The sequence below is a fragment of the Eubalaena glacialis genome, chromosome 9 (genome assembly GCF_028564815.1).
Source record: "Eubalaena glacialis isolate mEubGla1 chromosome 9, mEubGla1.1.hap2.+ XY, whole genome shotgun sequence".
Classification (NCBI taxonomy): domain Eukaryota; kingdom Metazoa; phylum Chordata; class Mammalia; order Artiodactyla; family Balaenidae; genus Eubalaena; species Eubalaena glacialis.
Window position 1 is genome coordinate 9,565,826 of NC_083724.1, and position 12,969 is coordinate 9,578,794.

Here is a 12,969-nt window from a genome sequence, read left to right on the forward strand (position 1 = left end):
ATTGCAATTACCAAACATGAAACACACTCATACTATGTCATAATATTGACATTCAGTCCAGTAATCCTCCACTGCAACAGCTCCTTTACTTTGCAGTGAAAATTGATTTGTATATTCTTTGCCTCTGAGTTCTTGTGGGATTTTTTCTTTTTTTTAAATTCAACCAGAAAGTCACAAAAATTATACTCATCCTCATCAGTTCACTCAGTCCCATGTAATTAATTTTTTTTTTTCATCTTGATCTTTTGTTAGCACTTTTATGAGCTCATCAGTTTTTCATTAGAGTTCTGAAAATGCTTATTCATTAAGTTCAGCAGTACAGTCAGGTACCAGAAACCTGTACTTGTCAGAGTCCACATTTAGCTTCCTAATTTTCTAGAGGGGAACATGGTTCAGGGTAGCTTTTCTAACTTCACATAGCTCTTCTTTTGGTTACTTTCATGTAGTGTTCAACAACATGCAGTTGCTTTTTGAGATTTCACACACACACACATTTATTTAGACCTCCTTTTTCCTTAACTTTCCCTATCCTGATCATTTTCAGTCCACTCCCATACTGAATTTCTCTTTGATATGGAGCCTTCTTCTGGAAGTGAGCCCTGGTTGGTTGGTCTCAAGAGCTCATAGGGCTAGTCCATAGATCTCTTCCACCCATCCATTATCTGAGTGGTCAAAATTCCTGTCAATTTCAGTTGCTATTCTCACATTAACCTGCCGAACTTTCCAGTGAATTCCTGATGGAAATTCTGGGGTTCTCCTATTCTCTAGTCTGTCAAATGCCCCAATACTTACTTCTGCTTTCTCTTATACTGAAGCTGATACTCTGCAGGTCTTTTTGATACTGGTGGAGTATCCCCAGCCATTTGTATTTTGGGTTTGATAGGGATAACTTGACACCTAATTTTATTGTAAATATTTCTCATGGGTTTCAGGGTTTGCTATCTAGTTGTTCTGGATGTTTTTATGTGGGGATTCAGGGAGAATAAAGAACTATGCTGCCGCCACCGCCATCTTCCCATAATCACTCAAATGATTTTTTTACTGGACTCCTGTGTCTGGCTTTTTTCTTTCTTTCATATTATTAGACAGGAAACTAAAATACCAGGTGGTCTGGTTCAATTCCAACACCTGGCAGCTCCAATGCTTCCCCAAAGACCAAAGACTCCAGGGGACCTGGCTTCACATCTAAGCTGAAGACACGCTGGCTCTGGCAGGAGCAGCCAAGTGTTAGTACTGCACCCTCAGAGCATTCACTGCCCTGCCCTACAGTCTTCCCAGACTGGGCTGGGCTGAGCAACACTCTAGGGCTGAGGCTAGAAAACCAGGACCCAAATCTCACCAAGGGGTCAGGCTGGACAATGATGTTCTAGGTGCAGCCTAACTCTCTGCCTTTCCACGTGGGCAACAACTATAAAGGGATTTTTAAACCTCATTATTGCTTCATTCCTTTCACGAAGCTAAAAAACACAGCTCAAAAATACAACAAGCAGGACTTCCTTGGTGGCTCAGTGGTTAAGAACCTGCCTGCCAACGTAGTGGACACCGGTTCGAGCCCTGGTCTGGGAAGATCCTACGTGCCACAGAGCAACTAAGCCCGTGCGCCACAACTACTGAGCCCGCGTGCTGCAACTACTGAAGCCCGCACGCCTAGAGCCCATGCTCCACAACAAATAGAAGCCACCACAATGAGAGGCCCGCGCACCGCAACAAAGAGTAGCTCCCGCTCGCTGCAACTAGAGAAAGCCCACGCACAGCAACGAAGACACAACGCAGCCAAAAAAAAAAAAAAAAAAAAAAAAATACAACAAGCAAACAAAAGCAAATAGAATATAGAGGCTAAGCCATCAGCCAGCAAGGTCCATGATGTCTTCTAAAGGAGAGAGACACACTATAGTTTTGTGCCTGAGAGGACAGACTAGCACTACACTGTCTAATACAGTGGTCACTAGCCTCACGTGGCTACTGAGGATCTGAAATGTCGCCAGCACTCTTAAGTATAGAAGACTACATTGAGTTTTGAAGATTTAGTGTGAAAAAAGAATGCAAAGTATCTCAACAATATCATGTTGCTTACAGGTTGAAATGATAATATTTTAGATACAGCAAGTTAAATAAAAAATATTTTTAAAGTAATTTCACCTTTTTTAATGTGGCTACTAAAAATTTTTTAATTGCATATGTGGCTCAGATTATATTTCTGCTGGTCTAGAATGTCAGAAGCCCTGGTTTTGTTTTTTCCTTTTTTTGTTTTTTTTTAAATTTTATTTATTTATTTATTTATTTATTTATGGCTGTGTTGGGTCTTTGTTTCTGTGCGAAGGCTTTCTCTAGTTGCGGCAAGCGGGGGCCACTCTTCATCGCGGTGCACAGGCCTCTCACTATCGCGGCCTCTCTTGTTGCGGAGCACAGGCTCCGGACGCGCAGGCTCAGCAATTGTGGCTCACAGGCCTAGTCGCTCCGCAGCATGTGGGATCTTCCCAGACCAGGGCTCGAACCCGTGTCCCCCACATTGGCAGGCAGATTCTCAACCACTGCGCCACCAGGGAAGCCCGGAAGCCCTGGTTTTAAAGCCCAGACAGATAACGCCACTTACTATCTGTGTGAAGAGGTGATTTTCCTCTCTATACTGGTGACAGTATACTGGGAATAATAAATATAGCTAATTTGTAAGGCTGTGGTGAAAAGTAAGTTAGATTAATGCATGTAAAACATTTAGCACAAGACCTAGACAAAGTAGGTGTTCAAAAGTGGGAGCTGCCCTTGTTATCACCATCCAGCATTAGGTGAATAATCAGGAGATGAAGGTTTCAGACCTGGCTCTGCCCACATCTGGCTATATGATCCAGGTTAAAAAAAAACAATCTCTTAGATCCTTAGTTTCTTTCTTAGAAAATCGGGAGCTAATAATCTGCCGCATCAGGTTGTTCTGAGGACTGAATTCTTCTAGTCAACGTGTACTATGAGGCAGGCACTATTCTGGGCAATGGGGAAAGAGCCGTGAAAGAGTTAGATAAAGTTCCTGTCCTTTGGGAGTTTGCATTCTAGTGGAGGAGACAGACCATACAAAACACTATTACAGAATGTAATGTTGGGCAGTCATTAGAGATATGAAGAAAACAGAGCAGGGTCAGGGAAGCGTGTGATGTACAGATGCTACTTTAGCCCGTGAAATTCCTGTCTAAGGGCTGACATCTGAACAGAGACTGGGAGACACGTGGGAAAGAGCCATTAGGACAGAAGGAAGAAGAAGCACAGGACCCTGAGGTAGGGGGATGCCATGTGAGTTTGGGGAAGAAAGAGGCAGCTGGCGTGTAGCTGGGGAGCAAGGAGATGGGGCAGGAGAGGAGGCTTGGCCAAACCACGGGGCCCTGGAGGCTCGCGAGGAATTCCGGATCTCATTCTAGTATAAGAGAGCTTCTAAAGAGTTTTACACTGGTTTTAAAAGGATCCCTCAGACACACTGAGGGAGGTGACATATGTGCCAGGCTCAGCATGGCCTGGCACAAAGTAAACGTGGGAGCAAGTGATGGCAGAGCAAAGAGATGGGGCCCATTTAGCTCCACAGACCCCTGGAGGGCACCAAACCTGTTACAGCAAGGGGACCGGGAAAAAGTGGGCATGGCCAGAAATATTTCCGTGGTTCTGCAGAGAAATGCAGCCCCGGGCAGCGCTTGCAATCAGGTCACCCCAGAGCCGACGTCCTCCCTCCACCCTCAAAGTGCAAAAGGAAGAAACCAGGTCATGGCAAAATGAGGAGCCAAGGCTGCTCCTCACAACAAAGAAGCACAGGGTCAGACCAGCAGCAGCACACTGGCTGAAGGAAAAACAATTTTTTTAAATTTATAATTACAGAATTTGTTCAAATAATCTTGTCTATCATTGTAGAAAACAGTCATTGTAAAAATACAGAAAGTACAAATAAACAAAAAGAAAAAAAATTAAATTCCAATTATCTAGAATCCTACAACCAGAAACTACAGTAAATAATGTTTGACTATATAGGCATCCAGCTTTTAAGAATATGTAAACATCAAATCTAGACCTTTTCTTATGCAAATATAAATATGTAGGTGTTGTGCATGCTTTTTAAAAATGGCACTATTCTCTGTAAGTTGTGATGTAACCCAGCGGTCCCCAACCTTTTTGGCACCAGGGACCGGTTTTGTGGAAGACAATTTTTCCACCGGGTGGGGATGGGGATGGTTCAGGCGGTAATGCAAGCGATGGGGAGCAGCAGATGAAGCTTCGCTCGCTCGCCCGCCGCTCACCTCCTGCTGTGCGGCCCAGTTCCTAACAGGCCGAGGACTGGTACCGGTCCTCAACCCAGGGGTTGGGGACCCCTGCTGTAACCTGCTCCTTTCACTTACTATTGATATATATTGTGTACGCCTTCCAAGGTAGTTAAATTCCTAGATAGACAGCTTCCTGTTTTTTTATCCTTCAAAGTTATTTATTATTTTGCTTTCATATAATTATATTATATATTCCTTCTTTAATTTTTTTAAATTTTTATCTTTATAGCAATGCAACAAGTATTAAAATTTATTTTGTAATGCATCTGTAACCAAATAGGTACAAAGGTTTTTCTGCTCAAACAATTTTTCCAAACCAGGTATTATAATATACCTACTGAAAATATTTGTGGGTTTTTTTATTTTTAAAAAATTTTTATTGAAATATAGTTTATTCACAATGTTGTGTTAGTTTCAGGTGTACAGCAAAGTGATTCAGCTATACCTACATACATATATATATATATATATATATATATATATATATATATATATATATATATATATACACACACACACACACATATATATTCTTTTTTTACATTCTTTTCCATTACAGGTTATTACAAGATATTGAGTATAGTTCCCTGTGGTACACAGCAGGTCCTTCTTTGTTGTCTGTTTTATATATAGTAGTGTGTATATTTTAATCCAAACTCCTAATTTATCCCTCCCCGCAGACATCACCCTTTTTTAATGCCACATGGTATTTCATAAAGAATACTTTATTCGGCAATCCCCTATTGTTGGATATACGGGTTGTTTCCAATCTGAGCAAACAACCCTGAGCAGTGACCCCCTCGAGCTCCCCTTTGTGGTGCCCAGCCACCCGCATCAGCCCTGCTACTTACAGCAAACTCCTCGGGAGTCACTTTCAGGACATCGAAGACAACGGCATCGTAGCTCTTGCTGGCATAGTCGCAGCCCTGGCCCTCCAGAGAGTCTGAGCTGCTGCTGCCCTGCAGAGGACAGGGAGAGATGGGGCCGCCTGAGCAGTCTGGCTGACTCCCCAGTCACTGACTCCCAAACCTCAGAACTGAGGATGCAAGAGGGGCAGAACCGTACAATGATAAAAGCTTCTGTTGTTTAGTGCTTTACCCTATTCCAGGCACTGTGTTAAGCACTTCATATGCATAATCTAATTTAATTCTCATAACAACTCTCTGAGTACACACTATTATTATTCCCATCCTACAGATAAGGAAATAGAGGCAGTGCTACTTCCCCAATGTATCTCACCTAGGAAACTGAAGAGCCAGAATGTGAGCCAGTTGTATATCTCTCTTACCCCTCAATCATACATGCCCTCACTCACTACACCCCAACTGCTTCCAGCTGCCTCTGTGGCGGCGGGGGGCGGGGGGGGGCGGTGGGCGGTGAAAAGATACATCCCGCCCTTCACATCTTAGGAGGCCTGAGGAGATCACCTGTTTTGTTATGTTTTTCAAACATTACCTGGTTTCACCTTTTTTTTTTTTTCCTACTTAAAGTCATTGCAGGAAATTATTATACAAAATGTTAAACTGACTCTCAAGGCTTATTTCATGTAGCGGCCACTTGGAATTCAAAGCCTGTTAGCTGATGAGGTGAGAGATAACCGGCCAGTTTTGGAGACGGCGTGAAAGTTATATTTAGTAGAGCCCCTTGTTAAGAAGAACACCGGGAGTCCTGCCTGTAAAGGAAAGGTCTCCCGTAAAAGAGCAAGTTAAACTCCCCAAATGTGGCCAGTTACATGAAACCCAACACTGCAGGGATCCCAGAATGTTGAACATACCTTCTCTTCAATTTTACTTAATTCCATCAAATTCTACTTTGGGGAACCAATAGAGCTTACCACCCCAAAACTGTGCCCTGTTCATAAATGGTTTTATTCGTCTCAACCTGTGAAGAGGGATTTTGTGGTTTCCATTAACCTCAACATCTTGGACCGGGATTTAGAGAATATGCTTTTATTAATTCCCCTTTATTTCACTCTTTCCAAAATGGCTATATCTGGAAAAACTGTGCAATCTTACTGGAAACTAGAGTGTTTTTAGGCCAGGGAGGGAAACCAATAGTCAACAACTGAAAACGTGAGGTTAAAAGGAGGAGCAGAAACTTAAACCTGTAGGTTTCAATAGGCCTCTGTCATTTAAAGGCTACCAAAAACTCTAAGATGATCTTAAGAAGCTCTGAGCTCTGAAGTCAGACAGGCCTGCTTAGAATGCCAGCTCCACCCGAGCTGCTGTCTGACCTCTTCACTTCGCTGAGCCTCAGCTACCATCTGTAAAATGGCACCATTAGAACCCGCTCCCCAGGGCTGTGGCACAGGTCATATAAAATGAAGCTTACAAAGCAACTGGCAGGATCCCCTCCCTGGGCGATGCTCATTCAAGGGGCCTGGGTGGGCTCAGGCATGGCTATTTTGAAAGTTCCACGGGCGATGGGACATTCTCCTCTGAGGAGACTCTGTGTCAAACTTTTGAAAAGTAATAAAGACTAATCCTGAATGCTTCTGGAATTGGCCATCGGTTCTACCCCTCGGTCTTATAGACCCCGAGCAACGGCTATCAATAAATCATTCTGCACTTCCATGTTCCCCTTCCACGGAGCAGCCTGAAGCAGGTGACGGGGCTGACCTTCTTCCGGGGAGTGTAATGTCATCGTGGTCAGGACCAGCGGCTCCAGCGTCACAGAGGCCTGGCTGTGAATCCCCACCCACCGCTGGCCAGCTGTGTGATTTGAAGTCAGTTCATTCACTGCTCCCTGCCTCAGTTTCCTCGCATATAAACTGGGGGTGAAACAACAGCACACGCTTGATGGGGTTATTGTGAGGATTAAGTGAGATCATGCCTGTGAAATGTACAAAAGAAGTGCCCGGTATATAATTAAGCACTAAATCATGTGTGTCTATCTGTATAAACGTGTCACTCAGTCACCAAAATGTATTGAGCACTTCAATTAGACATGCATTCATTTGTTCATTCATTCAACAAATATTTATTGAGCTCTCACCACGTTCTGGATACACATATACACGTATATTTGTATATATACACATATATGTAGATATATATGGTATATGTGTGTGTTTGCACACATATGTGTATGTATACATATATACACAGATGGAGGCTAAAAAAGAAAGAAGTTTTACTCTAGACGGAGTGTAAACTGTAAATGGAAAGAGAAGTCTGATTCCTCCAGTTACCAGACAGAGTCCATTCCTGGAATTTCAGGTTTTATAACTTTCCTGTAACACCCCATTGCACCTGCCCCAAACATACACACTCATACAAGGGGCCTTATTTAATCAAAAGTTGCCCCAAATACATTCAGTGGTAGCGGTGGAGGTGGTGGTGGTGATGACGATGCAGTAACTTTATTTAAACCTATATTGGTGCCATCTGGGAATTTTAACAGGTACCCACAAGTCTGCTTTCAGAACCAGAGATCAAACTAAGGAATTTTTTTAAAGGGTTATAAGAAATGGATTGGTTCCTGTGAATTCTAGCTGATTGCAGGGGATCATTTCAAAAGCCCAGCTCGACCATGAGGGCCTTGTGAGTTCAGAACACGGAGCGCCCCCTTGTCCGTTTGTCACAGGAGCCCAGAATTATGCATCTGACATGGTGGCCTCCCCAGGCCTCAGATGACACCCCCTCCCCCGCCTGCCTCTGTTCTATTACAGAACTTGGAAAGCAAACTCCCAAACCCCCAGGGCAGGGGCCCGAGCCCAGGCCACTCTCGACCACCAGCCCTTACAGCTATTTCCTCCTGGGCAAGGTAAATAGGAACACGGGGCCAGCTGGAAGCACTTCTGTCTGACTTCATTCCAGAATCTGTGACCTATTTATAATCAGCCACGGCTTTGCTTGGGAAAGGTCTGATCTCTTCTTGCCACCAAAATGGAATGTGGCACTTGCTACGACTGGACTAGGCAGGTATTTATTTTTCTTTCAAGAGAACGACTTCAGAAAACACACTGATCCTCAGGGCTGACTGCCTCCCAAATCTCACGCCTGGCATGGCTGGTCGGGAGGGCTAAGAACGGTGGCATTCATGGAGGCCTGCAGCCCCCGGGCCAAGACTCAGGGGGCCTGGGTCAGCTGCAAGGAGCCCCGGCCAACCCATCCCACCCACGGCCCTGGCCCCGGCCCCGGCCCCGCAGCCCCAGTACCTGTGGAGTGGCAGAGGTGACCAACACGCTAGCCATCAGACCATTCCTCTTGTACATAGTCTCCGGGCCACAGGGAGCTTCAGGGCAGCCTCTGTCGGTGACATAACCTGTCTGGAGAAGTCCTGCAAGGCAAAGGCGCTCATAAAAACCAGCCTTCAAACCCAAGCTAATCCCACCCTGGGAGAGAGTTGTGCTGGACTTGAGCTGGTGACCCCAGAGGAGACCTTCAAAGAAAGGTTACAAGCTGGTGGCCTTCAGGCTAAATATGGCCCACAGATGTAGTCAGTTAGGCTTGTACAGGTTTTAGTATTTTTTAAATTAATTACCAACATTTAAAAATTGGAAGGTTTCACACAGAATTCTGGATTTGTGACTTTTCTGGCAGCACTGGGCCCCATTCCTGCATGACGGCCGTCAGCTGGGCTGGGCAGCGCTGCCCCTTGTACTGGTGCACTTACTGGAGCAAGTGCCTTTCAGACCCCACCTGGCCTGTACAGCCACTTGGGGGACCTGCCTAGCTCCTGCAGACACTAGAGTTTGTGACCTTTGTTTTAAAAAGAAGGCAGGTGAAGAAGACAAACTGAATCTACCGTGTTTCCCTGTGCACCAGACCATTCCATCAATAATAATAATATGGATACTAGCTAAGACTCAGAGAGTTCTCGCCACGTGCCATGCACCTTACTTACAGTAACTCCTCTAATGCTCACAACAGTCCTTGGTAGGTCCTGTTATTACCCCCATATTCCAGGTGGGGAATTTGAGGCACAGAGAGGTTAAGTAACTCGTGCTTTGGTGTCTTTGCTCATGCCGTCCCACCAAACCATCATTATTCAGGACCTGGCTCAAATGTCAAATGTCATTTCCCCTGGTTATCGCACCTGGACCACTCAAACGAGAACCAGTGCTCTCATACCAACGTGTACATGCCCCTAGTAGGGCATTTATCACATCACTGAACATCAGAGCACTGTAGCCACCACCAGCTTTTCCCCAAGAAAGCGATCAGGATGTAATGGGGGAAGGAAAGGAGAAGGCAAAGGGACCAGCTGGAAGCCAACTGCAATTATCAGGCAAGAGACGAGGGTCCTCTGAGCTAAAGTGGCAGCAGTGACACCAAAGAGAAGGACACAGACTGAGAGACAGTAAGGACAGAAATGCAACAGAAACTGATGCGGGGGGGAGGCAGAACCAGCTGAGGATGCATGGCTTCTGGCTCGAGGTACCAGAGGCACAGCAACTTTGGAGAACAGTTTGGCAGTTTCTTAAAAAGTTAAACATCAACTTACCAAATGACCCCACAATTCTACACCTAGGTAACTATCTTTAAAATAAATGAAAACATATGTCCACACAAAAACATGCACATGAATTTATTCATCTTAGCCAAAAGCTGGAAACTAAGTGCCCACCAACTGGGGAATGGATAGACAATGTGATATATCCATACAATGGAATACTACTTAGCAATAAAAAGAAATGGAACACTGATACAAAGTATAACATGAATAAACCTCAAAAACATCATGCTAAGTGAAAGAAGTCACACAAAGAATTGTACAATATGAGGCCATTCTTATGAAATGTCCAAAAAGCCAAATTCATAGAGGGGGGGAGCACATCAATGAGAGGCTGGGGTGGAGGCAGGACTGACTGCAAATGAGCACAAAGGATTTTTCTAGGGTGACGGAAATGTGCTAAAACTGGATGTGGTGATGGTTACACAGCCCCAGAAATCCACAAAGCCATAGGACTGTACACTTGGAATGAGTGCATTTTACAGTAGGTAAATTAACCACAGCAAATGCAGGAGCCACCAGCTGTCTCATGATGGTGACCTGAACTTACACATTTAACTCCCCCCTTCCACATCCCTTTGAAATAATCAAAGAAATATTAAAATACTAAAAACAAATTGTATTAGCACATGATAATAGACAATGGTTATTAATAAGCAAAAACACTTTCAGGATTTCCAGGGGCAGAAGAGATGGGCTTCACCAGTCCTTCCCATCAGGAAACTTACACAAGCCTCTTAGATAGCCTCATCCACCAGAGGGCAGACAGCAGAAGCAAGAAGAACTACAATCCTGCAGCCTGTGGAACAAAAACCACATTCACAGAAAGACAGACAAGATGAAAAGGCAGAGGACTATGTACCAGATGAAGGAACAAGATAAAACCCCAGAAAAACAACTAAATGAAGTGGAGATAGGCAACCTTCCAGAAAAAGAATTCAGAATAATGATAGTGAAGATGATCCAGGACCTCGGAAAAAGAATGGAGGCAAAGATCGAGAAGATGCAAGAAAAGTTTAACAAAGACCTAGAAGAAGTAAAGAACAAACAAACAGAGATGAACAACACAATAACTGAAGTGAAAACTACACTAGAAGGACTCAATAGCAGAATAACTGAGGCAGAAGAATGGATAAGTGACCTGGAAGACAGAATGGTGGAATTCACTGCTGTGGAACAGAATAAAGAAAAAAGAATGAAAAGAAATGAAGACAGCCTAAGAGACCTCTGGGACAACATTAAACGCAACAACATTCACATTATAGGGGTCCCAGAAGGAGAAGAGAGAGAGAAAGGACCAGAGAAAATATCTGAAGAGATTATAGTCGAAAACTTCCCTAACACGGGAAAGGAAATAGCCACCCAAGTCCAGGAAGCGCAGCGAGTCCCACACAGGATAAACCCAAGGAGAAACACGCCGAGACACAAAGTAATCGAATTGGCAAAAATTAAAGACAAAGAGAAATTATTGAAAGCAGCAAGGGAAAAACGACAAATAACATACAAGGGAACTCCCATAAGGTTAACAGCTGATTTCTCAGCAGAAACTCTACAAGCCAGAAGGGAGTGGCATGATATACTTAAAGTGATGAAAGGGAAAAACCTACAACCAAGATTACTCTACCCGGCAAGGATCTCATTTAGATTTGATGAAGAAATCAAAAGCTTTACAGACAAGCAAAAGCTAAGAGAATTCAGCATCACCAAACCAGCTCTACAACAAATGCTAAAGGAACTTCTCTAAGTGGGAAACTCAAGAGAAGAAAAGGACCTACAAAAACAAGCCCAAAACAATTAAGAAAATGGTCACAGGAACATACATATCGATAATTACCTTAAACGTGAATGGATTAAATGCTCCAACCAAAAGACACAGGCTTGCTGAATGGATACAAAAGCAAGACCCATATATATGCTGTCTACAAGAGACCCACTTCAGACCTAGGGACACATACAGACTGAAAGTGAGGGGATGGAAAAAGATATTCCATGCAAATGGAAATCAAAAGAAAGCTGGAGTAGCAATACTCATATCAGATAAAATAGACTTTAAAATAAAGAATGTTACAAGAGACAAGGAAGGACACTACATAACGATCAAGGGATCAATCCAAGAAGAAGATATAACAATTATAAATATATATTCACCCAACATAGGAGCACCTCAATACATAAAGCAACTGCCAACAGCTATAAAAGAGGAAATCGACAGTAACACAGTAATAGTGGGGGACTTTAACACCTCACTTACACCAATGGACAGATCATCCAAAATGAAAATAAATAAGGAAACAGAAGCTTTAAATGACACAACAGACCAGATAGATTTAATTGATATTTACAGGACATTCCATCCAAAAACAGCAGATTACACTTTCTTCTCAAGTGCGCATGGAACATTCTCCAGGATAGATCACATCTTGGGTCACAAATCAAGCCTCAGTAAATTTAAGAAAATTGAAATCATATCAAGCATCTTTTCTGACCACAATGCTATGAGATTAGAAATGAATTACAGGGGAAAAAAAAACGTAAAAAACACAAACACATGGAGGCTAAACAATACGTTACTAAATAACCAAGAGATCACTGAAGAAATCAAAGAGAAAATCACAAAATACCTAGAGACAAATGACAATGAAAACACGACAATCCAAAACCTATGGGATGCAGCAAAAGCAGTTTTAAGAGGGAAGTTTATAGCTATACAAGCCTACCTCAAGAAACAAGAAAAATCTCAAATAAACAATCTAACCTTACACCTAAAGGAACTAGAGAAAGAAGAACAAACAAAACCCAAAGTTAGCAGAAGGAAAGAAATCATAAAGATCAGAGCAGAAATAAATGAAATAGAAACAAAGAAAACAATAGCAAAGATCAATAAAACTAAAAGCTGGTTCTTTGAGAAGATAAACAAAATTGATAAACCATTAGCCAGACTCATCAAGAAAAAGAGGGAGAGGACTCAAATCAATAAAATTAGAAATGAAAAAGGAGAAGTTACAACAGACACTGCAGAAATACAAAGCATCCTAAAAGACTACTACAAGCAACTCTATGCCAATAAAATGGACAACCTGGAAGAAAGGGACAAATTCTTAGAAAGGTATAACCTTCCAAGACTGAACCAGGAAGAAATAGAAAATATGAACAGACCAATCACAAGTAATGAAATTGTAACTGTGATTAAAAATCTTCCAACAGGGCTTCCCTGGTGGCA

General features: G+C 43.0%; 1 protein-coding gene across 18 annotated transcripts in view; it reads right to left on the bottom strand.

The window, feature by feature from the left end:
- Nucleotides 1-12,969, bottom strand: part of RALGPS1 (Ral GEF with PH domain and SH3 binding motif 1) — a 282,278-nt gene that overhangs the window by 231,595 nt on the left and 37,714 nt on the right. For all 18 annotated transcript variants that reach the window (XM_061199913.1, XM_061199909.1, XM_061199908.1 and 15 more), the window contains 2 exons: nt 8,452-8,573; nt 5,144-5,251 (listed from right to left, as the gene is read on the bottom strand). In XM_061199913.1, coding sequence (XP_061055896.1) covers nt 5,144-5,251; nt 8,452-8,508 — 165 coding nt within the window. In that variant the 5' untranslated portion in view covers nt 8,509-8,573. The remainder of the gene's footprint in view (nt 1-5,143; nt 5,252-8,451; nt 8,574-12,969) is intronic.